This window comes from Aotus nancymaae, unplaced genomic scaffold (assembly GCF_030222135.1).
Source record: "Aotus nancymaae isolate 86718 unplaced genomic scaffold, 86718_ANA_hifiasm-v0.15.2.pri h1tg000064l_1, whole genome shotgun sequence".
In the NCBI taxonomy this organism is placed as follows: Eukaryota; Metazoa; Chordata; class Mammalia; order Primates; family Aotidae; genus Aotus; species Aotus nancymaae.
The window spans coordinates 24,612,501-24,638,731 of NW_026988479.1; the positions used below are offsets into that span (position 1 = coordinate 24,612,501).

The 26,231-nt window shown below is 49.8% G+C and overlaps 1 protein-coding gene and 1 long non-coding RNA gene across 2 annotated transcripts in view; one reads left to right on the forward strand and one right to left on the reverse strand.

The window, feature by feature from the left end:
* Positions 1-15,861, forward strand: part of ARHGEF37 (Rho guanine nucleotide exchange factor 37) — a 64,948-nt gene extending 49,087 nt beyond the window's left edge. The window contains exons 8-13 of the mRNA XM_012453185.3: positions 161-271; positions 1,530-1,859; positions 3,748-3,876; positions 7,253-7,448; positions 9,482-9,639; positions 12,577-15,861. Of these exons, the coding sequence (XP_012308608.2) occupies positions 161-271; positions 1,530-1,859; positions 3,748-3,876; positions 7,253-7,448; positions 9,482-9,639; positions 12,577-12,786 (1,134 nt within the window). The 3' untranslated portion in view covers positions 12,787-15,861. The remainder of the gene's footprint in view (positions 1-160; positions 272-1,529; positions 1,860-3,747; positions 3,877-7,252; positions 7,449-9,481; positions 9,640-12,576) is intronic.
* Positions 15,862-16,054: 193 nt separating this feature from the next.
* On the reverse strand, positions 16,055-22,324 carry LOC135270649 (uncharacterized). Its single transcript, XR_010338789.1, has 3 exons — positions 22,160-22,324; positions 19,535-19,692; positions 16,055-16,218 (listed from the first exon to the last, which is right to left on the reverse strand). It is a non-coding gene; the product is annotated as an uncharacterized LOC135270649 (long non-coding RNA).
* Positions 22,325-26,231: the final 3,907 nt, after the last annotated feature.

Below are 26,231 nucleotides of genomic sequence, written 5' to 3' on the forward strand. Positions count from 1 at the left end.
ATCACTTAAGCTGTGTGAGGATAGAATCAGCTGTGTGTGTCCCTCTGGGGTGTGTAGAGAGCCTAGACAACCTCTTCAGGAGGTATGGTGGAAGGGGATTCCAGCCTAAGATGGCCACAACAGGCCATGATTGGATGTTTCTCCTTGGTACCGGGTCCAGGCTTTCCTCTGCTTCAGGCCGCACGAATACAATCTGGACATCCCTGAGGGGCCTGCAGTGCAGTACTGCAATTTGGCAAGAGACCTTCAGCTGGAGGCCTTCCTGAAGTTTGTGAGTGGAATTTTTCCTTTCTTCTTTCTTTGTTAGGCAGGTGGTAGGACTTACAAGAATAGTATTTAGAAGTCAGGCATTTTATGCAACTGTCACATCTGTAATCTTCCTGAGAGGTCAGCAGCATAGAGATTATTATCAGTGCTCTTTACTGATAAAAATAGACCCCAGGCCGAGGCGGGCAGATCTCAAGGCCAAGAGATCGAGACCATCCTGGCCAACATGGTGAAACCCCGTCTCTACTAAAAGTACAAAAAAATTAGCTGGGCGTGGTGGTGCGTACCTGTAGTCCCAGCTACTCGGGAGGCTGAGGCAGGAGAACTGCTTGAACCCGGGAGGTGGAGGTTGCAGTGAGCGGAGGTCGCGCCACTGCACTCCAGCCTGCCTCCTGGTGACGGAGTGAGACTCTGTCTCAAAAAAAAAAAAAAAAATAGACCCCACTAAGATTTATTGAGTCTCACTATTTGCCAGACTCTATACTAAGCCCTTTATATTCCTTACATCATTTAATCCTCACCATATGGTTTTGGGGGTGGCTACTATGAATAGCCCCATCCTGCAGATGGGAGCTTGAGGCTCAGATAGGGTGACCTCCTGGGTCATTTATACAGATGGTCAGTGGTAAGCTGGGATCTGAGCCCCAAAGACTCTTAACCACCACTCTATACAAAATATTTTCTAAGGCTGGGCAAGGTGGCTTACACCTATAGTCCCAACACTTTGGAAGGCCAAGGCAGGAGGATTGCTTGAGCCCAGTTGTTTGAGATCAGCCTGGGCAACATAGAGAGACCCTGTCTCTACAAAAAATAATAATAATAAAATTAGCTGGGTGTGGTGGCATGTGCCTGTTGTCCCAGCTACTTGGGAGGCCAAGGTGGATCACTTGAGCCTGACAGGTAGGCTGCAGTGAGCTGTGATCATGTCACTGGGAGACAGCCTGGGAGACAGAGTTAAGACCCTGTCTCAAAAAAATAAATATATATATTTTCAAGATCTTTGTATAATAATGATTGGAAGTGCTCTATAAGATTGAATGCTTACTCTGTGCCAGGCACTCTGTTAAGCTCATTACATGCATCATCCCCATTTTTCAGATAGGCAGATTGAGACCCAGAGAAGTTAGATAACATGCTAAAGGTCCCAGCTAGTCGGTGGGGCTTAGACTGGAACCCAGGCCTGCATGCTTCCAAAGCCCCTTTCACAGCCCCTGCTTTCTGCCACCTCCTTTCCCAACTCCCATGCTCACCTCTCCCTGCAGAAGCAGCGGCTGGAAGGCCTGGTGTGGCAGCCACTGTGCAGCCTGGCCAAAGCCCTGCTCGGCCCTCAGAACCTGATCAAGAAGCGTCTGGACAAGCTACCGGACTTTGAGCGGGTAGAAGAGAAGCTGCTGGAGGTGGGCAGTGTGACCTACGAGGAGCAGGCCGCCCGGCACACGTACCAGGCACTCAACTCCCTGCTGGTGGCTGAGCTCCCACAGTTTAACCAGCTGGCCATGCAGTGGCTGGGCCAGATCCTGCGCACATTTGTGACCCTCCAGAGGGACCTTGCAAAGCAAGTGCTGCAGAGGGCAGAGGGCAGCATGGCCCAGGTAAGGCCGCTGGAACTGGGACACCTGTGGGGAGTAGCCAGGCAAGCCCTGCAGCCCCATCAGCCAGCTGTGTGTAGGGCTAGGAGGGAGGGAGGCATCAGGCACTTAGGAGGAGGCAGTGGGAACCTTCCGGATCTCTCTCATGCCCAGTCTCCCTCTGTTAGTGAAGTCAGACCGTGAAAGCAAGGATAGGACTGAGATTCCAGACCATTGCCAAGTCCTGCAACTCAGAAGCAGAAGAAGGTTTGCTGGTACAATAGCAGACCTTGGGATTGATCTCTGAAATGTACTAGAAGTTGGTGACAGAGACAGAAGGTCACGTCTACACAGTCAGGAGTAAATGTCTCAAGCCGGTGTTACTACTTCTAGCAGCCATCTTCTCATGAGTACTTTGGATGAGCTCATTCAACCCTCACAACAACCCTACAGAGTAGGTATAATTATCCTCATTTTAAAAATAAAGAAGCCAAGGCACGGAGAGGTTAAGCAGCTTGTCTAGGGCCACACGACTAATAGCAAGCTTTGACCTCTGACAGTTCAGCTCCAGATCCTGGGCTCTGAACCACAACACTCAAGAGCCTGTAAAAGGAGCTACTGGCTGAAAGCGTAAATAGGTTCCACAGAGGTTTGGATAAACCTCCAAATGCAAACTTGGTTTTAGAGTTTGACTGGAGTTGATATAGGAAAGAATACCCACCTGATTCCAGTTCTTGCTCTCAGACGTCAACATCAGAGCTGAATTGCTGGTGGGTCCAACCTTGGGAGCAGTTTCAGTACTTCTCATGTCACACACTGTCTCCTGTGTGTCACCGTCTCCAGCTCAGCTTTTCCCCATCCAATCCTTTGCATGAAAATTCTACTAAGATTTGCCTTCCCCACCCCATCCCCTTTGCAGCCCACAGCCCTCCCCTCCAGCACACAGCTGCTGAATGTAGCCATTCTGCACAGATGCCTGCCTCGGCTTCGAATGCCCCTCTCCATTGTCCCTCAGCACTTTAAGTGTCTGGCATAGAATAGGAGCTCCCCATACAGGTGACAGATGAATGAGTCTCTCCATGAAGCTCTCAGAGCTCCCCATCCTCATAGGTGGGGAGAAGTCACCTCCCTATCCTCCATTCTCCAGCAGCCCTGTGGATGGGACTGTGTTCAGTACTTTCCAGAGCTGCCTTCTGCTGCAGGGACCCATGGATGTGTTTCTCCTCCAGCAGGGGGACTGGGACTGCAAGCTTTTCCTCTTTTTGGTCATTGCAGAGTTCTGTCCCAGACACTCTTTGCAAATTGAATTAGGCCTGAACCATCAGCAAAAGAAGTGTTTCTCTTCCTTGAGGGCAGAAGAGTAAATCTGATGAGGTGATCTTTTTCCTTTTTTCTAGCCTAGAGGTTTTCTCTCTTGGGCTGCCTCAACCCCTTGCATTAAAGTTGGAATGTGCAGAGCTGGGGAGTGTTTGGGGATGCCAGTAGAGAGGTGGTCACATTTATAAAAGCAGAAAGTAAGGGTGCTTCCTGATTGGTCCTGTCAGAGTCTGCTGGTGACAGCTGCCAGCCTGCCTTATCTGTGTCCTGTGGTCCATGCACCTGGCCTGTCCCTGTGGGGCCTGGGAAAGGCTGCAGACAGAAACCTCAATCTCCCCTCATCCTGGTGGGAGGAAGGTTCAGGGTCAGCACTGAGAGCAGTGAGTTTGGTGACAAGCTGTAGGGTCTCACTCACTCCTAGGTTGTCTGATGAAAATGCAAGAGATCCTGCACAGGGTCAAGGTCTCAGGACAGAGCATCACTGAGAAGTCCTTGGGTTGAAAGTAACAGAAACCCAAACCAAGCCAGGGATCTCCTTGTCCCCTCTTGCCCCCTCTTGCCCAAAGTTATGTTGACAGTGTCTGTCCCCACTTAGCTGCCCCACCACCATGTCCCAGAGCCTGCCTTCAGGAAGCTGGTGGAGGACACACTGGGCCGGGCGAGTAACCAGCTTCGCTCCTTTCAAGAGACCTTTGAGAAAGTGCTGCCACCTCCCACCACACAGGTAAGCATCCTTCCCCACCCCACAGACTGGCCAGTTCTTCACTGGCCAGCGGGGTGAGGCTCCATCCCCTCTTCCCTTTCCTTTTTGTCCCCCAGTGTTTCCTGTTATCCATGGAAATAAGTTCTCTTCTTTCTCCTTTCTCTCTGAGCTGGGGGTGGGGGACACACCCACATACATACATATTCTTCACATCCAAGAACAGCACAGAGCTTCTGAGTCAAGGAAAGAAAACTCAAACCTTTTAAGTGAAATTAGACATAATGATTGGCAAATGGTATTGACATCCAAAAACCTAGAACTTCTTCAAATTGTCATCAAAAGGTATCTTTGGCCAGGCGTGGTAGCTCACACCTATAATCCCAGCGCTTTGGGAGGTTGAGCCCAAGAGTTCAAGATCAGCCTGGCCAACATGGCAAACCCCATCTCTACTACAAAAATACAAAAATTAGCTGAGTGTGGTCGTGTATGCCTATAATCCCAGCTACTCGGGAGGCTGAAGCAGAAGAATTGCTTGTGCTTGGGAGGCAGAGGTTGCAGTGAGCCAAGCAAAGGTATCCTTTTCCTTCCCCACTTTCTAATACCAGCTTCAATATGAGCATTCAACATAAATAAAAATTTTGAATATGTAATTTAAATTTCCTTTTGCTATTTTTTTTTTTATTGCAAAGAACAGCATTTCAGCTGCATGATGCTTTACAAATCTTTGGCTGACCAAATGCTTTTCTTTTTTTTTTAAAGATGTAGTTTCACTGTTGTCCTGGCTAGCGGGCAGTGGCGAGATCTTGGCTCATTGCAACCTCCACCTCCCAGGTTCAAGGGATTCTCCTGCTTCGGCCTCCTAAGTAGCTAGGATTACAGGTGACCACCACTACGCCCAGCTATTTTTTGTATTTTTAGTAGCAACGGGGTTTCACCATGTTTACCAGGCTGGTCTTGAACTCCTGACCTCAGGTGATCCACCTGCCTCAGCTCAAAGTGCTGGGACTACAGGCATGTGCCACTGCACCTGGCCTCAAATGCGTTTTTTTTTTTTTTTTTTTTTAGATGGAGTTTCACACTGTCACCTGGGGCTAGAGAGTGCAATGGTGTGATCTTGGCTCACTGCAACCTCCAACTCCCAGGTTCAAGTGATTCTCCTGCCTCAGCCCCCGAGCAGCTGGGATTACAGGCGCCCACCACCACGTCTGGCTAATGTTTTGTATTTCTAGTAGAGATGGGGTTTCACTATGTTGGCCAGGCTGGTCTCAAACTCCTGACCTCGTGATCTGCCTACCTTGGCTTCCCAGAGTGCTGGGATTACAGGTGTGAGCCACTGCACCTGGCCCTAAATGCTTTCTTAAAAATGTATTTTCCTTTAAAATATAAGGAGAGGTTATCTACTCTAGTCACTTGAAAAGTATACACAGGTGGTCTGTGTTTTAAAAGTAACTGAAGCAGCTGTAGGGAGAAGGGTCTCCTCAGACTGTGGCAAGACCTGGATGTGAGAAACTGAAACTGTGTCCCATCACATGCAACATGTGAAATGAAGAGTCAGGAGACAAGGGCCCTGAGATTCCCCAGAGGGACAATGGGGCCCCAGGGACACACAGAAACAAGAAAAGGAGCCCAGCAGAACAGGACAGATAAAGGGGGCCCACACCTGGCCCAAGTATCTCGAACATAGGAGACCATCACACCATGAAGTCTGCCCTGAGGCCGCGGGCTGACTCCTTGCTGGCCCCATCTGTCCCCCTCCTACCCTACCTGAGAGCATTGCCCAGCAGAAGCCTCACTGACTAGGGGGTTGCCGTGGGCCCCGAGACTCGGGGAGGGAGAACGGGTGCAAAAGATGAACAGCAGAGTAGCCACTTGAATGTGTCATGAGAACCTCTTCTCTCTTTCTACTTAAAGCAAATTAAAAGGATATGTTTCTTATTGGGAAAGCAATCCATACATATTGTAGAAAAGTTAAAAGACACAGAAAAACAAATAAAAAGGAAACAAATGGAAACATCCATAATCCCAGTATGTGTTGCACATTGGTAGGAAGAGTCACCCCTTCCCACCCTTCCACCTCTACACACACACACACACACACACACACACACACACACACCCCTCCCGTCCATTTCTGATGTACTTGGCAGAGGGTATAGAATCCAGCACAAGTGAGGTGGTCTCCCAGGACAGGAGCGGCCCTCATGGAATCTTTACAAGCCCTCCTTGGGGGCCCTCCCAAGAGTGACGCTGTTCTCTGCATAGGGAGGGCCGGTCAGCCTTGAGAAAGAAGGCCAGCATCTGTGACACCACTGGCTCTTATACTCACACGCACACCATGGTTCTGAAAGACGTGACCACAACACCACTGTTCCCAAAGAAAACTACCTCATCTCTACATTCCTGTTTAAGGACCTGTTTAGAAACATTGAGATCTTCTGGTTCTAAATCCTGACACACCATCCCCTTTGGGGCAAGGATGTGGCAGAATCTGTGGCCAAATGTTCCTGAAGGATATCTCTGCCTGCCTCCCCACAGCCAACACCTCTCCACAAGAAGCTACCACAGAGAGCATGGTAAACACACACGCGCGCACGCGCACACACACACACACGCTTCTCTCAAGACAGAGAGTAAATATATATTTAACATATTTAGTTTCTTATTGATTTTACAAAAAGGGGACAAGCATCCCTGAGTCTCTTCTTGTTGATACTCTCTGGAAACAGTATTATGGAATGGAAAAGCAGGAAGTGCCAGGAGATTTCTGGATAAGCTGAAAGTGCCACCGAATCATTCTTTCCAGCTAGATGGCAATTTTCCTCTGGGTAAAACTCTCCTGTGTTTCTACTACACCATTCACAAAGTTTTTCACAGTGCCTTGTAAATAGTTGGTGCTCCATAAATGCCTATGGGCTGAAAACTCATGGAATCAAAGGTTACATTCCGTTATTTATGCATATGTGAAGTCCGCCATGTGCTGGCCCTGGCTGGCTATTTAGGAAACCAGATGAATAAGGTCTGGTGCCCACCTGAAACTCACAGCCTAATGGAATTGAAAGACCTGTCCAAGTCATTCTGCTGTGGGATAACTTAGCCTGATGGTATAGGCAGAATTTAGGGCCCAATCCTAGGAGTTCGGTAACTGAGAAATGTCAGAACTTGAATTAGAATTTTAGAGAATCCCAGAAATGAGAAGTTTCTTCTAAAATGCTATTGGCTGCTTAGAGCCAGCCATCTGCTAGTGGGGGCCTTGTTGCCCTGATCAGGGTGGGCCCTTCAGTGGCGGAGTTAGGACCAGGCCCAGTACTCCTGGCTCTCAAAATGCGAGCAAATGTTGGTGCCAGCTTTGACAGGTTTATTCAAGCACTTGTGTCTGTCTCTGCTCCTCCTCTCCCAGCCACTCCTTCCAGGGTCTGAACGCCAGATGCAGGCTCTCCTGAGCAGGTATGGCCCTGGGAAGCTGTACCAGGTGATGAGCAACATCAGTGGGACTGGGACACTGGACCTGACTCTGCCTCGGGGCCAAATCGTGGCCCTTCTTCAAAACAAGGACACCAAAGGCAACAGCGGCCGCTGGCTGGTGGACACAGGGGGTATGTGAGCCTTTGCGAGCCCTTCTTCTCCTTCTGGGAAAACCACCCCACAGAAGCCAGTGCAGAGACCTGGGCACTCTTGGCCAAAGTCTGGCTGTGCATTCTAGGATGGGAATAGGCACAGGTGACAAATGCAGGGCTCACGGCACAATCAGCTTAGAGTGACTCAGTGGGGCATGAAATACCCACAAAAGGAATTCAGGCATTCATTGCAGGGCCTGTCATCTAGCACCTACGGTGTGCTGGGCGTTGAGCATAGACAAGGCTCCTGCCTTGGGGGCCTTGCAGATCACTGGGCTCAACAGGGCTGTATGAAGAGAATTCCAGGACCACCCTGAAAGATGGAGATGGGCACAGAGATAGAACGCTCGGATCCTGGCTACACTGCCAGAAGTCTGATGTGCAGAATGAGGGGAGCAGTCAGCCTGCCCACTCCATACTGGTCATGGCCTTGGGGTGTGCTGCTCAGGTCTGGGTGTCCCAGTGTAACTGGGCTGGGGGGAAGTGACACCATGAATCCAGGTGAGATGGCCCAGGAGAGCATCTTCCAAAGAGGGGCATGTGACACAAAAGATGAGGAGTGCATGAGATTACTGTCAGAGGATCCACAGACAGTTTTTTTCCCCTTCAGACAGCGTATTATAATTGTTACTAAAGCTTTTTTTTTTTTTTTTTTTTGAGACAAAGTTTCGCTCTTGTTGCCCAAGCTGGAGTGCAGTGGTGCTATCTCAGCTCATCGCAACCTCTGCCTCCTGGGTTCAAGCGATTCTCCCGCCTCAGCCTCCCGAGTAGCTGGGATTACAGGCATGCTCCACCACACCTGGCTAATTTTGTATTTTTGGTAGAGACAGGGTTTCTCCATGTTGGTCAGGCTGGTCTCGAACTCCTGACCTCAGGTGATCTGCCCACCTCAGCCTCCCAAAGTGCTGGGATTGCAGGCATGAGCCACCGCGCCTGGCTACTTAAGCATTTTAATGAGTATTAGAAAAAAATATACTAGTCTGTAATTCCATGATTATAATCTTATTATTGTGTAGTACAAGATGAAGTTTTAAAAATCGAGTCAATTAAAAAATTAGGAAAGTGGTACAAATTGGACAGAAATCATGAAACTGCACTTCCGTGACTTAAGGTGGAAACAATGGAATGAGTATTAAGCAAAGCCCCCAAGGCCAGAAGGACTGGATTTGGATTCCAGCTCCACCACTTTCCCGGCTGTGTGATCTCAGGGAAGTCGTGGAGCCTGTCTGAGCCCGGCTGGTTCAACGTAAAATGGAGATGATAACATTACCAGCTGCCCTCAAGAGTTGATGTGAAGACTCTGTAATCAAATGCTAGCTCTGTAGTCTGGCACGCCCTCGGGAAGTGATAGCCATTCATAATGACAGCAATCAGAGCAGCACTGGACTAGTTGCTACACACAAAGGACCTGGGATCACATGGAGAGGAGAAAGGCAGAACCTGGGGAGAGGAAGCAGCTCTTGCTCTAGGCAGACACCAGAGGGACGTGGGAGCTGGCAGCTCCATCAGGAGAGCAGTTTTCATGTCAGTCCAGGGACAAAACTTTTTTTTTTTTTTTTTGAGATGGAGTCTCTCTCTGTCACCTAGGCTGGAGTGCAGTGGTGCGATATTGGCTCACTGCAACCTCTGCCTCCCAGGTTCAAGCTATTTTCCTGCCTCAGCCTCCCTAGTAGCTGGGACTACAGGGGCGTGCCACCACACCCGGCTAACTTTTTGTATTTTTAGTAGAGACGCAATTTCATTGTGTTTCAAACTTTTAATCTCTATCATAGTTGATCAAATGGAGTGGGCTGTCCAGTAAGGAATGAGCCCCCTGTCACTGGGGTGTGTTAGCAGAAGCCAGAAACAGTGAGTGTAAGGCAGAAGGGGTTCAGGGTTCCTAGATGACCTTTTCAGATTCTCTTGGGTGTTGAGAAGCTGTGTTGGAGACATTTACATCCATTGATTTTCTCCACCATTAAAAGGGATGAGAAGGTGGCCCACAGTCCACTAACCTTCTGCACGCTCCCTAGGACATCGTGGGTATGTGCCAGCTGGGAAACTGCAGCTGTACCATGTGGTCCCCAGTGCAGAGGAGCCCAGAAGGCAGGCGGGGCTGAATGAAGACCCCCGATGTCTAACACCAGAGCCTGTTCGAGCTCCAGTGCCCTCTATTCCCACCGTGAACCAGGTGAGTACGAGAGAGGGCTGGGGGCTTGCCTCTCCTCGGCCATCTGGACTGTGGCTTGAGTCACAGACGTCTCTGTCAAAGTCTATGCCCCTCCTGTCTGGTGGGGCTGCCACTCTGTGAGGCCAAGGCCTTGATCAGTGGCCACACCAGTGTCCCAGCCAGGAGTGGGACCTGAAGAAAGGGGCCTCCCACCCCTACCACAGCAACCACAGAAAACTAACCCCTCATTCCCCATCAGCAGGGCAAGTGAGATTCATTCATTCATTTGTTCATTCATTCATTCATTTATTAATATTTGCCAGGCACTGTACTAGATGGAGATACAATGATGAACAAAACTAAATTATGGTCTTTGCTTTCCTCAAACTTCTAATCTGCAAGTAGGGAAAACAGTGATTAATAAAATAACTGCATGAGTAACTGAAGTTGATAGCAGAAATAAGTGCCCAGAGTCCTAGATGCAGAGAGGTCCAGGAAAGGTTTTGCTGAGAAGAATGGCGCTTTTTCTCAGACAGGAAGGGAGAGAGAGAATTAATCAGATAAAGAGGGTGTACTGGGGTGCAGATGGAAAGAACTCTGCAGAAAAGGCTCAGCGGTAGGAGAGGACAGGAGGTGTGTGAAGAACTGAATGAAGCCAGTGTGGTCGGAGAAGAGAGGGGCAGACTGGAGAGTCGTGCCACTGAAGAGGTGGGCAGGGACAGGCCAGCAGGGCCTTGTGGCCTTGGTGAGGGTGTCAGTCTGTCTTTCTCTGAAGAGCAATGGGAAACATGTGTATGCATGTTCATGGCAGCATTATTCACAGCAGCCCAAAAGTAGAAACAACCCACAAGCCCATCAACACGAAAGGATAAACACAATGTGAGCTCTTCGTACAATGGAATATTATTCAGCCCTAGAGAGGAATGGAGCACCAGTACATGCTGCAGCACGGACAAGCCTTGAACACATGCTGCTAAGTGAACAGTCAGATGTGAAAGGCCACATAGGATTCCATGCCTGTGGTTGTCCAGAATTGGCAAATCCATAGAGATAGAAGGTAGATGAGTGTCTGGCAGGGGCTGGGGGGTGGGAGGTGGGGAATGGGGAGTGATTGCTAACTGGTATGAGGTTTCTTTTTGGGGTGATAAAAATGTTCTGGAATTAGATAGTGGGAATAGTTGCATGTGCCTGTGTGAATACACTTAAAACCTCTGAATTGTATACTTTAAAAAGGTAAGTGTTATAGAATGTGAATTATATCTAAAAAATAAAGTGATTGGAAGCCATTAAGGGATTTGGCTTTGCAGGGATGGAGTCCTTGAGCAGGGAAGAAGCTCAGCTGGGACAGTTGAAAGGATAGGATGAGACAGTTAAGGGCTGCATGTATTGTGAACTTCTCTCAATGGAGGCTGCTGTCACAATGACCAGCAGTAGAGGGTGGTGGAGGATGCACCACAGGGGAGGCAGGAGCAACAGAAAGGATCTGGACACACCTGGATGCCTCAGGCCAGGGCAGCTGGCTGTGTGAGTGCTGCATAGGTGTCTGGGGACCCTCTGCTCCAGAGCTTCTGCCACACCCACTGGGAAGGCTGTCAGCCCAGCATCCTCCAGTAGCAGCCAGAAGTAAAGCACCAGGGAATACAAAGGACCCACCAGGGCCCCACTGGAGGGCCTGACCACCCAGCTCAGCCTCTGCCCCAGTCCCTCTGGGGAAAGGAATGAGGTTCCCCCTGCGGCTGGGCTCCAGTCAGTGTGGGTGGTGTCTCAGGGAATGCCCATCCAGGGGCTCATTTGGGTCAGCTCAGCTGTCTGTCTGCCTAAGTATATCAGCTGCTTCCTCTGGGACTCTGTAGGACTTGCCTGGGATCATCCCAGTCCTCCTATGATGCTTAATGTTCCTGAGGCCTGACCATCAGTAATAACAGTAACGGTTAAAAAAAAAAAGAACCAAAGCAGCCTGCACTTATTGAGCCCTTGCCATGTATGTCCCAGGCACTGTGTAAAGCCCTACACGTGTATTCCTTCATGAAATTCTCTCAGTGACCTGAAGGGGAGGGGACCATCCCCTCCATTTTGCAGATGGCAAAACAGTCTCAGAGAGGTTAAACATTAGACTAATAAATGACCTCCTCAAAAAAATGAACATGTTTTCTCTAGTTCAATTTCTTTCTTTCTCTTTTTTTGAGATGGTGTCTGGCTCTGTGGCCAAGGCTGGAGTGCAGTGGTGCGACCTCGGCTCACTACAGCCTCAACCTCCTGGGCTCGAGCAATCCTCCCACCTCAGCCTCCTGAGTAACTGGGATTACAGGTGCACACCACCCTGCCCAGCTGGTTTTTGTATTTTTAGTAGAGACGGGATTTCACCATATTGGCCAGGCTGGTCTTGAACTCCTGATCTCAGGCGATCCGCCCACCTCAGCTTCCCAAAGTGCTGAGATTACACGCATGAACCACCACACCTGGCCCAGTTCAATATTTTCCTGTCAAAAGTAACCAAGTTGCCTAAATTCTTGTCTCCATTTTCAGCTGGGAAACTGGCCTGAGCAGCTGAAACCCTTAGATCTGGAGAGGGAGAGGGTGCTGAGTCTGCTCAGTGATGTGGCAGCAGTGGATCCAAAATATCTGTTTGGAGGTCAGGCAGGCCTAGATTCACTCCTGTGCAATTCTGAGTAAGTTCCTTGAGTCCTCTGAGCCTCAATTTTCATCTGAAAAATGGAGCAAACAGAATGATACAATTGTTGTGAAAACCCAAACTCGGTAGAGTGCTAAGACAGTGCCAGTCACATTGTATGGGCCGTGGTACTAGCAGATGCAGTCATTGCCTTTAGCACAAAGGATGTGCTCGGAAGGTGGCGAGCGTCCAGCAGTGGGGCCGTGCGCAGGAATATAGCGTCTCTGGATGGAGTCTGTCTGCCTTCTCGCCCTGACCGTTTCTGTGTCACTCCCCGTGTGTTTCAGGTCATAGCAGCGTACCCTTTTGTGGCCAGAAGCAGCCACGAAGTGAGTCTGCAGGCAGGCCAGCCCGTGACCATCCTGGAGGCCCAGGACAAGAAGGGGAACCCGGAGTGGAGCCTGGTGGAAGTGAATGGACGGAGGGGTTATGTGCCTTCTGGCTTCCTGGCCAGGGCCCCGAGCCCAGTTTTGTGGGGCTGGAAGCTGCCCTCTTAGGGTACCCTCCTTGGAGCCCACATTGCCAAGTGATGGGGGAGGTTTAGAGGCGGTGACCCCGGAGGGAGAAGAAGCAAAGGAAAGGTGGGAGTGGGAGGGAAGACCAGGCCAGGGTGGGTGAAGGGCACTCAGGAGGCCGCCAGAAGATGTGGGCGGGCCTCACAGAGGGGTGGCGGGGGCACAGGAGGCTCCAGCCAGGACTGCTCATTATGTCTGCATAAGGAACTCATTCCGACCTGGGCTCACAATGCACTTGGACACAGGTCACAGCTGATTGGCCAGGACTCACCATCGCTTATGGCCAGTCTTACCTGTGCCTCCATCCAGGACTGCCTGTGGTGGGGGTCACATAGGAGAATGCTACCTGCATGCTGTGTGGTTGCAGGAAGCGGGTACTGGAGAAGCCAGAACTGCCTGGTCTGATGGTTCACTACCTACACATGGTATCAGGAGACATCTTAACCAATGAGTCAGCTTTATTTCTCTATTCTGGGAGCTGAGTTATCTTGAGCACTGACCCACTGGGAGCCCTCTCAAGTGGGGAAGCTATGGATTTATTGCTGTAGCAGACAGGTTCCTAAGACTCTTGACTGGTCCTGGGAGTGGGTGTGACCACGTCATAGTTCTGGAATGTGTATAGGCAAATTCAGAGGCTGCTCCAGGGAAGAGGGGATTTTGATGGTGTGTTAGGTAGGATGTGCAAGGCTGTTGGCAGCAGGTAAATCACTGCCGCTGTGTTCTCTGGGCTAGGGGAACAAAGGCTATGCAAACCATAGAGGAAACTCTGAGAAGGAAGTGATAAGGGGCTGTTGGGTGGGGACATTAGGTAATGGCTTGCTTTCCTGTTTCTGGATAGAAGGGGAGCCAGGGGGATTCCCCTGGAGGTTTCAGGTTGCCCCTGAGGTCCTGGAAGCAGCAGTGGATGTGATGCAATTGACTGTGGGACCTTAGATGTAGGGCGCAACTTCAGTGTTACCATCCAGAAAGACCTAACTCACAGGGTTGTGCTGCAAATGACGTGAGGCTAAGGATGCAGAGCTCCCTGTGAACTGTGCTATGTGACACAAATGTAAATGACAGCAGTGATCTCAGGGTGGCCCCAGCCATGCAGCCCTCCCCAACGCCCATGCCCGTGGCAGCAAACCTCGTTCATCAGCCTGGCTTCCTTTCCCGTAACCCAGGATCTACCTTGGGGGCCTTCTCAGTACTGCATTCTGTGTAGCCAGCCCCTTCAACTTGTAAGTGAGCCACTCCCTTCTAGAACCTGGAAATTGGAGCCCTTCAAAAACAGTTCCTGTTCAAGGAGGACTGACCCGCTGGGGCAATGATGGGTGCAGTCACTGCTTGGGGTTGCCATGTCTAGGCCGTTGCTCTGGGCAAAGATGAATTGCAAGATTCCCAGAAATGGGAAAAGGTGACCCAGTGTGATCTTATACAACCTACAAAGCTTGTAACCAACCCCAGTTAGAACGTGTGTCAAACAGGAGGTAGTTTAGATATATTTCTAAGAACGTGTCTATGTTATAAACATAGTGCCTAAGCAGTGAGCCCTGGTTTTTGAAGGGCTTTTAAGAAATATATATATGTCTGTGTCAGACAGTCTGTAAGTTGCCTCCTCTGGGCCTGTCAAAACATGAAGACTGCATGATACAAGAGAAACACGCCCCTACAGTTCCTTTCTCGGTAGCAAATTCACTTTATAGGATGCTTTTGACATTCTCTCTGCTCTTTCCTGCTCAGATTTCTGATAAAAATAAGAAGTGTAGGGGAACAGATAATGAAATAGGAAACCCACTCTTGGGTTCCACAGATACTTACTGAGGGCCTACTGTGTGCTAGAATTGTAGGTCAGGGGTTCTCAGTGTAGCTGCTCAGTGAAGTTACCATGGCAGCTTTCAACTGGCAGAAGCCAGGCTCCCTCTCACCCGGAGATTCTGATGAAATTGGTTTAGGGTGTGGTTCAGGCCTCAGGAAATCAGAAAGCTTCCCAGGGCCTTCTAATATGCAGCCAGGACTGAGGACCTCTACCCTAGACACACAGTATTGGACAGATGGATTTGGGGCCAGAGATGGCCATGAGCTATAAGCTAGGATGTGCCCCAACTCAGCTCTGCACTAGCTAGTTCAAACAGGTGCTTTAGAGGCAGTGTGAAATGGGACAGCCTGTCTGTCAGGTCTCAGAATGTATATTTATTAAGTGCCATTAAAAGGGACCTGAACAAAATTGGATATCTTGTAGGCATAAGGAAGGAAAATAAAATATACTTGGAACCAAGTCTATCTGATGAAGGGAAAATAAAAACGTATTGAGTAGCATGTGGGTTCTGGTTTCTCATAGACCAGGGGATGAGATTAAAAGTCACTGAAAAGTGGGAAAATGCATATTGAGAAGATGGAGAATGGCCTGTATTTTCTCCAGGGGAATCTGTGTAATGTGCCTTTTCCCTCTCCAAATGCCTAGAACCGTGGCACTGTGTCTTATTTATTTCACTGTTGGGGTATCACATACTAAACTTGCAAAGATATTTGCCTGTGAACTGAACAAGACCTCCAGGAGTTGAAGTCTGGTTCACAAGGGTACCTCTTGCTTCTCGTAATGGAGTGAGAACTCTTAAACACCTTGGGCCCCAACTCAGTGTGGACATGAGGACAAGATTACAATATCAGCCGGGCGCGGTGGCTCACGCCTGTAATCCCAGCACTTTGGGAGGCCAAGGTGGGCAGATCACGAGGTCAAGAGGTCAAGACCATCCCTGCCAACATGGTGAAACCCCTCTCTACTAAAAATACAAAAATTAGCTGGGCATGGTGGCATGCGCCTGTAGTCCCAGCTACTCGGGAGGCTGAGGCAGGAGACTTGCTTGAACCCGGGAGGCAGAGGTTGCAGTGAGCCGAGATTGCGCCATTGCACTCCAGCCTGGTGCCTGGCAACAGGGTGAGACTCTGTCTCAAAAAAAAAAAAAAAGATCACAGTATCAAAAGAAAGATGAATGAATTCTTGGTTAATATGACGAGCACTAGCTCGACGAGTAACTGATGTAAACTGCCGGGAATAAAGGACTTAAAAGATGGAAATGTCTCTGGAGTTTGTGTGACTCTAACCATTGAGTAGCCAGATACCCTGCTGTGCCATTTCTTTACTAGACACTTGCTGTGTATGAAAATGACATCTTTACACCTGTAATCCCAGCATTATGGGAGGCCGAGATGGACGGATCATGAGGTCAAGAGATCAAGACCATCCTGGCCAACGTGATGAAACCCCATATCTACTAAAAATACAAAAATTAACCAGGCATGGTGGTGGGTGCCTATAGTCCCAGCTACTCAGGAGTCTGAGGCAGGAGAATCGCTTGAACCCAGGAGGCGGATGTTGCAGTGAGCCGAGATCGCGCCACTGCACTCTAGCTTGGCAACAGAGCGAGATTCCATCTAAAAAAAAAAAAGACATCTTGTTTGGTCAGGTCCATTGAATGGACACCCTTCATGCCTCAAGGAGCTGGCCTGAGCTACTGGGGAAACAGAAAGAAATCAGACACACGAGTCCCCATCTTCCAGATCCCAGTCTCTAAGGGAGACAGATGAGTCAACCATCAGTTACAAACTATGTGTCAAGATGGAGTAATGGCAGGTGCCACACAAGTCCAGGGAAGAGGCCTACCTCTGACTCAGACTTGGTGGCCAAGGAAGGTTTCCTGGAAGAGGTGATATCCAAGCTGAGGCTCAATGGGCAGTTAGGTGAAGATGGCAGAGAGAGCACATCTGGAGGCCCAGAGGTGGCAGCAAGCTTGGCATTTTATTCTGAGGGCAGTGGGGGAGGCATGAAGGGGTTTGAAGCAGAGGAGTAATGTGCTCAGGGCTGTGCTTTGGGAAGATCACTGGGCTCTGACTGTGTGCCTCTTGTGTCCACAGGCAACTGTATGCTCCACGAGGCTGAGAAGCTCCGATTCATCCCAGAATCTCCCTAAGCCTTTGTCATGTGCCTCAAGTACTAGATGTTCAATACATCCCAGAGAAGATGGGAATACCAAAGCCCTGCCTTCAAGGACTCTCCTGGCTGACTGGAGAGTCAGACATCAAGCAGTTATCTGGTCCTACAGGAAAGGATGCCCTCAGCCCCAGAGGGGTGCTATGGACCAGGCATATAGGTGCTCAGACAAGGGAGAGGTTTGGGAAGGCTGAGGTAGTCAGGGGCAGTTTCCTGGGGCAGGTGGGGCAGGTGCTGGGCCTTGTGATATATGTAAGATTGGAGAAAACAATTGGGCGGGGCACGGCAGGCTCTCGCCTGTCATCTCAGCACTTTGAGGGGCCAGGGCGGGTGGATCACTTGAGGTCAGGAGTTAGAGATTAGCCTGGCCAACATGGTGAAACCCCATCTCTACTAAAAATGAAAAAAAAAAAAAAAAAAAAAAGCCAGGCATGGTGGCATGCACCTGTAATCCCAGCTACTTGGGAGGCTGAGACATTGCTTGAACCTGGGAGGCAGAGGATGCAGTGAGCCGAGATCACCACGCCATTGCATGCCAGCCTTGGCGATGAAGCAAGACTCTTTTCTCAAAAAAAAAAAATAAAATAAAAATAAAGATAAAGCAATCCTATGGGAATGCTGTGTCTTCTACGGGATGGAGTCCTTCTCAGGCCTGGGAGGCTGCGTGGTGGCATGAAAAGGCCCAGCACTTGGCCTTAGAAAATCTAAGCAGGCTTGGCGCCTTATGCCCACAGTCCCAGCTACCCAGGAGGATTTCTTGAGCCCAGGAGGTTGAGGCTGCCGTAAGCCATGATTGTGCCACTACACTCCAGCCTGGGTGACAGAGCGAGACCTTGTTTAAAAAAAGAAAGAAAGAAAAAGAAAAAAATCTGAGTGCAAGACCTACTTGGCCATAGGCAAGCAGCACATGTCTTGACTGTGGCTGGATCATGGTTTCTATGTATGAAGATGCCTGATGATGGCTTCCAGCCTGCTCTGTCTTCCCCTCTCCAACTCAAAAGTGCTCACTGCAGAGTTCTGGTCCATCTCAAGGGATCACTGGCCCCCTCCACCAGGACTTAATTTCTAACATGAAAGAGTCATTTTAAGGCCTGTTGTGGCAGGACAGAGCCTAAAATACCCTGGGCTGGGGCGAAGGAAAGAGCCAGATTCTCCTCCAGCAACATCATGGGAGCTAGGATCCCAACGATGTATTCACTTAACCTTGCTCATTTGTTTCTTTCTTATAGATAAGTTTCCAAATTACCTTTTCTGTTTTCTCATCTGTAAAATGGGTACAATAATTCCTCTTCTCCCAGGGCTGGTAAGAGGATTACATGAGAGCCTGGTGTGTGCCTGGTGGTAGACATTATCAGGAATGTCACTGACGTGCATTGATGGCACAGGAGAACTGTGACCACCAGGTGGCAGCAGGGATCGTCTAATCAGCTAAGGGAAGCCTGGGAAGGGCCTTTGGGATCAATCCGAAATGCCCATGGTGCCAGGCAGTGAGTGGAGATAAGAAGGGCCAAGTGAAAGGCATTAGGGACTGTGTTGACCAGAGCATGCACACTCATTCTAAAGAGCTGTAGCTTCTTGGCTCCAAATAACTGCTCCCACATCAGAAGGAGGGCACCGTGGTATCATTCTGATGTTTCAAGAGAAGCCGCCAGGTACCAGAGTTTTTGTTTGTTTATTTATTTGATCATATATATATTTTTTTGAGACAAAGTCTTGCTCTGTCTTGCCCAGGTTGGAGTGCAGTGGCCTTATTTCGGCTCACTGCAGCCTCTGCCTCCCGGGTTCAAGCAATTCTCCTGTCTCAACCTTCCAAATAGCTGGGATTACAGGCATGCGCCACCATGCCCAGCTAATTTTGTACTTTAAGTAGAGACAGGGTTTCACCGTGTTGGTCAGGCTGGTCTCGAACTCCTGACCTCAGGTGATCCACTCTCCTCGGCCTCACAAAGTGTTGGGAATACAGGCGTGAGCCACCGCACCCGGCCTATTTTTATTTTTTGGTGTAACATCTTCTATGTGGAGATTGTGTGGTCCACAACAGTTTGCCTTTTTGCATATTCTACCTGAATGTGGGTTGAGTGCTTTGGGTGAAGATCTCTGAAGAATTACTTTCATATCTTTGTATTTCCTGTGAAATTTCTTTCTGTGTCCTCACTTGACTCCTCCCTTCATGGGACATTAATTCGCTTCCTTAGATCTTTGAGAAGCATTGTTTCATTTGTTGTGATTGTTATTATTGTTGTTACTGTCTTCAAATTTTTATTGTTGGTCATATCGTCTGCCCCACTAGACAGGTTCCCCATAATACCTAGCATACAAGGTTCTTTGGAGAATTAAATGAGATGCTGACATAAATCACTTAGCCAAGCACTCAGTTCATTAGTGCTCAGTAAACATACTTGTCATTATTATGGGGTCTTCAGAGGAATTACATGATGTTTAGAGGAAGGTTTGCAGGACCTGTCTACCTCCCTCTATGTGGGATGCTGATGAGGCCACTCTCCTACGTAGAAGAAGGCCCCTCGTCCTGGGTCCTGAGGTCTTAGCTGGAGTTGGGCACAGCTCTTCACTCAGGGGCTGCTGTCACACCCCACAGGCATTCCTGACGCTTTCCTTCCTCTCCCATCCCCGGTGCTGCCAGGCTGGGGCAGTGCTCATGGGCATAAACACCCCGGGCTCTCCCCTGCCTCTCTCCAGCCGTAGGGCGTTATGGCACCCGCTGCATCTGCACAAGGACAAGCTGGGCAGATGATGACCTACCAGGCAATAAGCAGGCACTCTGGATACTGATGGAGCAGTTCCTCTGGTCATAGGCTCAGGGCACTTTGCAGCCAGGAGCATCCTTTCCGGTGTTTCCAGGAGGTGCAGCAGCTTTGGGGCCCAAGAGTCTGCTGGAGGCTTCAGGAGAAGCTTAAGGACTGAAAAGAAGTGGGGACCAGGTTTGTCCTCATAGATGGTCACTTATGGCTGGGCTCAGGAGCACTAGCTGCTGTTCAGTTAATCCTGGAGGTCTCAGGCAGCCGCCTATTTCTAGGACATCTGGGGTTGCTTCTGGGTTCCCCGTCTTGGGCTTGTCTGCCTGTCATTGGTCCTCCAGGGTCTGGATGTCCTCAGGGCCTATGAGTGGAAACTGAGTTCTAAACAGCGGCTGCCAGTTTGGGACAGCCCTGACCCTCAGGCGGGCTGAGTCGGAGGAAACCCTGGAGTGGCGCCCTCCCATCCTGATCAGCGCCTGTCTCCAGAGGTGGTTGTCTGCTTGCTTGCCGGCATGTTTGTTCCCTGCCTTGCTCCGCTCTGTGCTGTGGGGAACTACATTTCCCCACTCCCTTCCCCTCTGGTTGCCTGGTAGGTTTCACCCATGGGAGGCACTGGCAGGTGGAAGAAATGCCTCAGTTTCCCCCTCTCTGCTTCAGGTAGCCTCTCTGCCAGTGGCCAGTCTCCTCCATGGTCCCAGCTCCCACCGGACGGCCCCTTTCTGGTGGTCCCAGGTATGATTAGACGGCCTTGGCTGTGCTTCCAGTTTCTGTCTGGTGGCGCCATGTCCTAGACACTAATAACACCGCCTCTTCCCAGCAGCCCTCCAGTCGAGGGGTTGTAATGTCTTTTTGCTACTGTTCATCTCTAGGGTGCTCCTCAGCTCTTTCACCTGTGTAACCTACTCCTAGAATGAATTCCTTCTGTTCTTTTTTTAATTTTTAGATGGAGTCTCTCTCTGTCACCCAAGCTGGAGTGCAGTGGTACAATCTCGGCTCACTGCAACCTCCACTTCCTGGGTTCAAGTGATTTTTCTGCCTCAGCCTCCAGAGTAGCTGGGATTACAGGCACCCCCTGCCACACCCAGCTAGTTTTTGTATTTTTAGTAGAGATGGGGTTTCGCCATGTTGGCCAGGCTGGCCTCAAATTCCTGACCTCAGGTGATTCACCCACCTCGGCCTCCCAAAGTGCTGGGATTACAGTGTGGGTCACTGTGTCTGGGCACATTCCTTCCGTTCTAATGCATGGAGTGGTTTCTGCTTTCTGACTGGACTGCTAAATACCACTCAGGAGCTAGGGCTGCAGGGAGGGGCTTGGCCCCTGGCACCTCTCTGGTTCCTGGTCCCTTAGGCAGCCCAGCCCTTGGGAACAATGGCAACTTTCTCTAGGTCCATCTGCACCTTCCCTGGTTCAGTGGGCTGTCAGCCCTTCCTACATGGACCTCTTAGAATATCTTCAGTCCCAGAAGAGCTGAGCCGGGCATGCTCCAGGGTCAGTGGCTGTGGTAGTCGGCTGAGCTGCCCCAGTCTTGGCGGGGTGAGACCATTACTGCCAGGCCCAGAGCAGACAAACACAGAGGAAATCTCAGGGCACTGTGTCAGCGCAGAGCCAGGCTTTGGGGAAGGGCCAGGCCCTACAGCTCTGGGGGAGAGAAGGAGGAAACACAGTTTTCCAGCAATGATGCCTCAGCAGCAACTGTGTCTGGCCCCGACTCAGAAGGGGCAGTGAGCCCCAGGTTTGGGATGGGAGGGGGATGGGGCTTCTGGCCAGGGAAGAGGCTGCTGGTCTTGGGGTCTCAGGGCTCCTGGGCACATCATGGAGCCTCTGCCATGGGAATAGACTAGCACGTTAATAGCAATAACTGCAGCCTCCATTCACTACTCACAGGGCTGTTTGAGGTTAAATGAGGGAATCCACTTTACATGACTAATTCAATGTCTGGCACATAGCAAGCTCTCAAGCTGCAAGCTAAAAGACCAAATACAAATCTCAACAGCCAGCTGCCATGGGCCTCACGCTGCGGGGCTGTCATGAGACTAGTGGTCAGGATCGAGCCTCAGGCCTCTCCCCTGGGACAGGGCTGGAGCTGGGGACACAGATCCAGCTAGAACAGGGCCAGGTTAGGTGAAGGATCAGGAAGGTTGGGAGGGCACGGTGATCCCGGGACACACTCCCCAGGGATGTGGGGGAGGCAGCAGGTGTCCAGCAGGCAGTTGGAGCCGCCGTGGGACGCTTGGGAACAGGCATTGCCTAGTGTCCAGGCAGGTCATAGGTCAGAGCCAGGTCAGACAGCGGGCAGAAGGGTTTCAATCTTTGGTTGGGGTTCAAGCACTAAGCTCTGGGGAAGCAGGGATCAGGCTGGTGAAAGATACAGAGATCACAGCGGGAGGCAGCACTGAGAATTGGGCACAGGGTTCGAATATGGCTGTCAGTGGAAGGGACTTCGTATTGGGCTCTGGTGGCTGCTCTAGAGCTGCTTAAAACCCTCTCATTTGAGGACAGGATGGTCTTAGGGAGCCATGTGGGGCCGGACTTGGGAGATGGTCTTGGGATGAAAAGGTGGTGGTGGTAGCCAGAAGCCCAGATTTCCCATGCAAAATGCTCTAGTTCAAATCCTGTCCCCACACTTACCAGCAGTGTGGTCTTCTTCAAACAAGCTGCTTGATCTCTCTGAAACCTCACTTTCCTCTTTGTGGGCAAATCAGGAGAGTCCTGCCGACAGGGTTCTTGGGATGTCCACACAGGATACATCACGGGAGACTTTGGCACTCTGTCTGGCACGTGAAAGTGCTTAATGACAAATTGATCCTTGGCCACACAAACCAGTTTTGATCCCTCCCACCCACTTCCCGGTATTTTTTCCAAACGTTGCAGGCAGTGACCCCACGTGCACGCCTGCTGTGCCTTAGCTTTCTCCCTAGTGCCCGTGCCCCTGACCCTTCACTGCCGGGGAATTCTAAAAAATACCCCACGGCTGCATGAGTTCTTTCAAAACTGAAAGCAAGTAGGTGCCTTAAGAGGCCAAAGGTTGTTCCCCTGGGAACGTCACTGTGACCATGTCCTTAAATACTCTCTGGCCATCAGTCGGCCATATTGAGTTTCTGCAGTCTCCAGGCGCCTACCTGCTCTACTGATTGGCGGACATGTGGGAGTGCACCTTCTCCCTACTTTTTTGTTTTTTAATTTTTTAAATCAACTTTCTAAATGCTTTTATTTCCATTTTTCACCCTCTCTGCTCCCAAAGAATGTCATGGGTCAGAACAGCAACCGTAAAATAAAAATACAAACACAGGCCAAGTGCAATGGTTCACACCTAAAGTCTCAGCACTTTGGGAGGCCGAGGCAGGAGGATTGCTTGAGTCCTGGAGTTTGAGACCTGGTGGCGCATGCCTGTGGTACCAGCTACTCGGGAGGCTGAGACGGGAGGATCACTTGAGCTTGCTAAAGCTGCAGTGAGCTGAGATGGCACCACTGCACTCCATTTTGGGCAACAGAGTGAGAGCCTGTCTCCAAAAAAAAAAAAAAGAATACAAATACACAAACACATTCACACATACACACACACAATTGGAAAAACTTCACCATCCATCCCCATCTTTTCACACACCCATCCCACCTCCCACACCAGAGATTCCTGGGTGTGACCCTCCCCTTAGGAGCAATGTGCCCTCACCCCACCTTGAAAATCACAGCTACCAGCCAAAAGCAATTTGTCCAGATTTAGATTCTGTCATTTATGCTGTGAGCATAATGTTTTTTGTTTTTGTTTTTTTTTTTTTTTAATTTTTTTTTTTTTTTAAGATGGGGTTTCACCATGTTGGTCAGGCTGGTCTTGAACTCTCGACCTCAGGTGATACGCCCTCCTTGGCCTCCAAAGTGCTTGGATTACAGGCGTGAGCCACCACACCCGGCCATGTCTTTTGTTTTTCTTAATGGATTACAATATGCACGTAATACATTATTTTTAATAAAATCTGATATTAAATTTAAATTATATCATCCTCCCCTCAAATTCGGTCACATTTCTTTAGCCCCCTGTAAGGTGCAACATCAACACAAACACCCATCCTGCAACTTGCAACTTGCAAATACCTAAGCTGCAATTTACTAAGAGGGGAAGACGATGGGAAGAGTGGCTTTGGGGTCCCTCTTCCTATAGTCTCCCCTCTTAGTAAATGGCGCTGTCACCCACACAGTTGTTCCTGCCGGAAACCTGGGCCTCATCCCCGATTCTGCTCTTCCTCTCAGCCCTTCACATTCAATCCTTCCATTTTCTCTCCCAAACCCACTGAAACTGGTCCACGTCTGCTCCACCTCCGCTCTCTCCATGACTTGCCCCTCACCTCTTGTCTGGACTCCTGCAGCGGCCTCCTGACGGTCTCTGCTCCCACCTCGGCCTTCACCCACAACCCGCTCTCCACAGAGTGGCAAAGTGATTCTTCAGAATACGAAACTGGAGAATGTCAGTCCTCGGCTGAAAACTGTCCCAAAACCCAAACTCCTTACTCTGAGCTAAGAGGCCCTGCCTAACTGTCCCACTCACCTTGCACAGCCCTCCCCTTGGTCACCATATGAGGGCCACACTTGCCCTCTCTCTATTTCTCAGTGACGCTTAACTAAGTTTATCCCTGACTCAGAGCCTTTGCACTGCACTGCCTGTTCCCTTCCCCAGAATGCTCTTCCCCCAGATCTGCCCATGGCCAGTTTTCCTTGCCATGAAGGTCTCAGCGTAAATGTCAGCTCCTGAGTGACGCTTTTGGTGACCACTCAATCTAGTGGCCTCTAGCCCTCCCCATTTCACCACTCACCACTCACTATTTTTTTTTTTTTTTTTTTTAGATGGAGTCTCGCTCTGTTGCCCAGGCTGGAGTGCAATGGCATGATCTTGGCTCATTGCAACCTCCACCTCCCAGGTTCAAGAAATTCTCCTGCTTCAACCTCCCTAGTAGCTGGGACTACAGGGGACTGACACCACATCTGGCTAATTTTTGTGTGTCTAGTAGAGACGAGGTTTCATCATGTTGGCCAAGCTGGTCCCAAGCTCCTGGGCTCAAGCAATCTGCCCACCTTGGCCTCTCAAAGTGCTGGGGTTATAGGTATGAGTCACTGTGCCTGGTCCTGTCTTATTTTTATTACAGAACAGAAGAAAACTCCTTGTTTTCTTGTTTATTTGTTAATTGTCTGGCTCACTCATGAACAAGTAAGCTCCATGAAGGTAGGGTCTTTATCCTTCGTATTCAATACAACATTTCGGGACCATACTTATACTAAAAAACTACATTGTTTGTCTGAAATTCACATTTTACCAGCTGCCCTGCATTTTATCTGGCAATCATACTTGAGGCCCACAGTCTCACATCTTAGAGACATCCAAGAGAATGAAGCTGGCATGTGCAGAGAAGGAGAGAAGAGAGAAAATACCTGAGTGGAGAGAGACAGAGAGGACACAAGGAAGACAGAGCGTCGGAGAGAGAGAAGGAGACAGCAATAGAGAATGAGCGGGATTGAGTAAAAGTGACACCGAGAGAGAATGAGGGACAGAAACAGAAAAACAAGAAAGAGTAATAGAATAAGACAGGGTCACAGAGACAGAGAGGGATTGTGAGAGGCAGCGTAAGACTGAGAGAGAGGCACAGGGAGACACACAGATCCCTCTGATAGCGTTCGAGTCCCACAGTTCAGTGACCCAAGCTCAGCTCCACATCTGCTTTTTCTGTAACTTGCTTACAGGCACTGATAGACTCCCCTTTTGCTAAAGAATAATACCCAACACCACTTCTCCGGGTGCAGTGGCTCACGCCCGTAATCCCAGCACTTTGGGAGGCCTGGGTGGGTGGATCACGAGGTCAAGAGATTGAGACCATCCTGGCCAACATGATGAAACCCCATCTCTACTAAAAAATATATAAATTAGCTGGGTGTGGTGGTGCACACCTGTGGTCCCAGCTATTCGGGAGGCTGAGGCAGGAGAATCACTTGAACCTGGGAGGCAGAGATTGCAGTGAGCTGAGATCGCGCCACTGCACTCTAGCCTGATGACAGAGAGAGACTCCATCTAAAAAAAAAAAATGGCCAACATCTCTTGAACTTTTGTGCATGCCAGGCTGGGGTGGGTGTTTCGGACGCACTGTCTCCTTTATGCCGTCCCCTCACAATGATCCCATTTGATTCCCTCTGCAGAGGAAGAACTGAGGAACAGATAATTTAAATAACGTGCCCAAGGTTACAGAGATGCTAAGCAGCAGAGCTGGGATTCAAACCCATGCAGTTAGTGACCAGAGCGTTTGACCTCCATCTGGGTCATTGTCAGTTGCAACCAAGGAGGTCCTGAGTGGCAATTGGGTAGAGCAGATACAGCAGAGAAGCTGACTCACACTGCGATGCTGACCCTAGACCCTCAAGAGGCATATTGGCATGACGTTGGGAAAGTTCTTTACCTTCTTTGAGCCTCAACTTCCTCCTCAGTGAAATAGAGCTGATACTAACAGTAGCTATGTCCTAGGGTTGACTGATATGGGGGTTGAGTGACTGATTGACACACACACACACACACACACACACACACACACACACACAAAGCAGTTACATCAAGTAAGCATTTTAAAATATTTACAGACATTTTCATTATCTTCTGCTCATCTATGACACCCAGCACAGGATCTGGCATAAAGCCAGTGCTTAGGTTGTGGGTGATGATGAGACT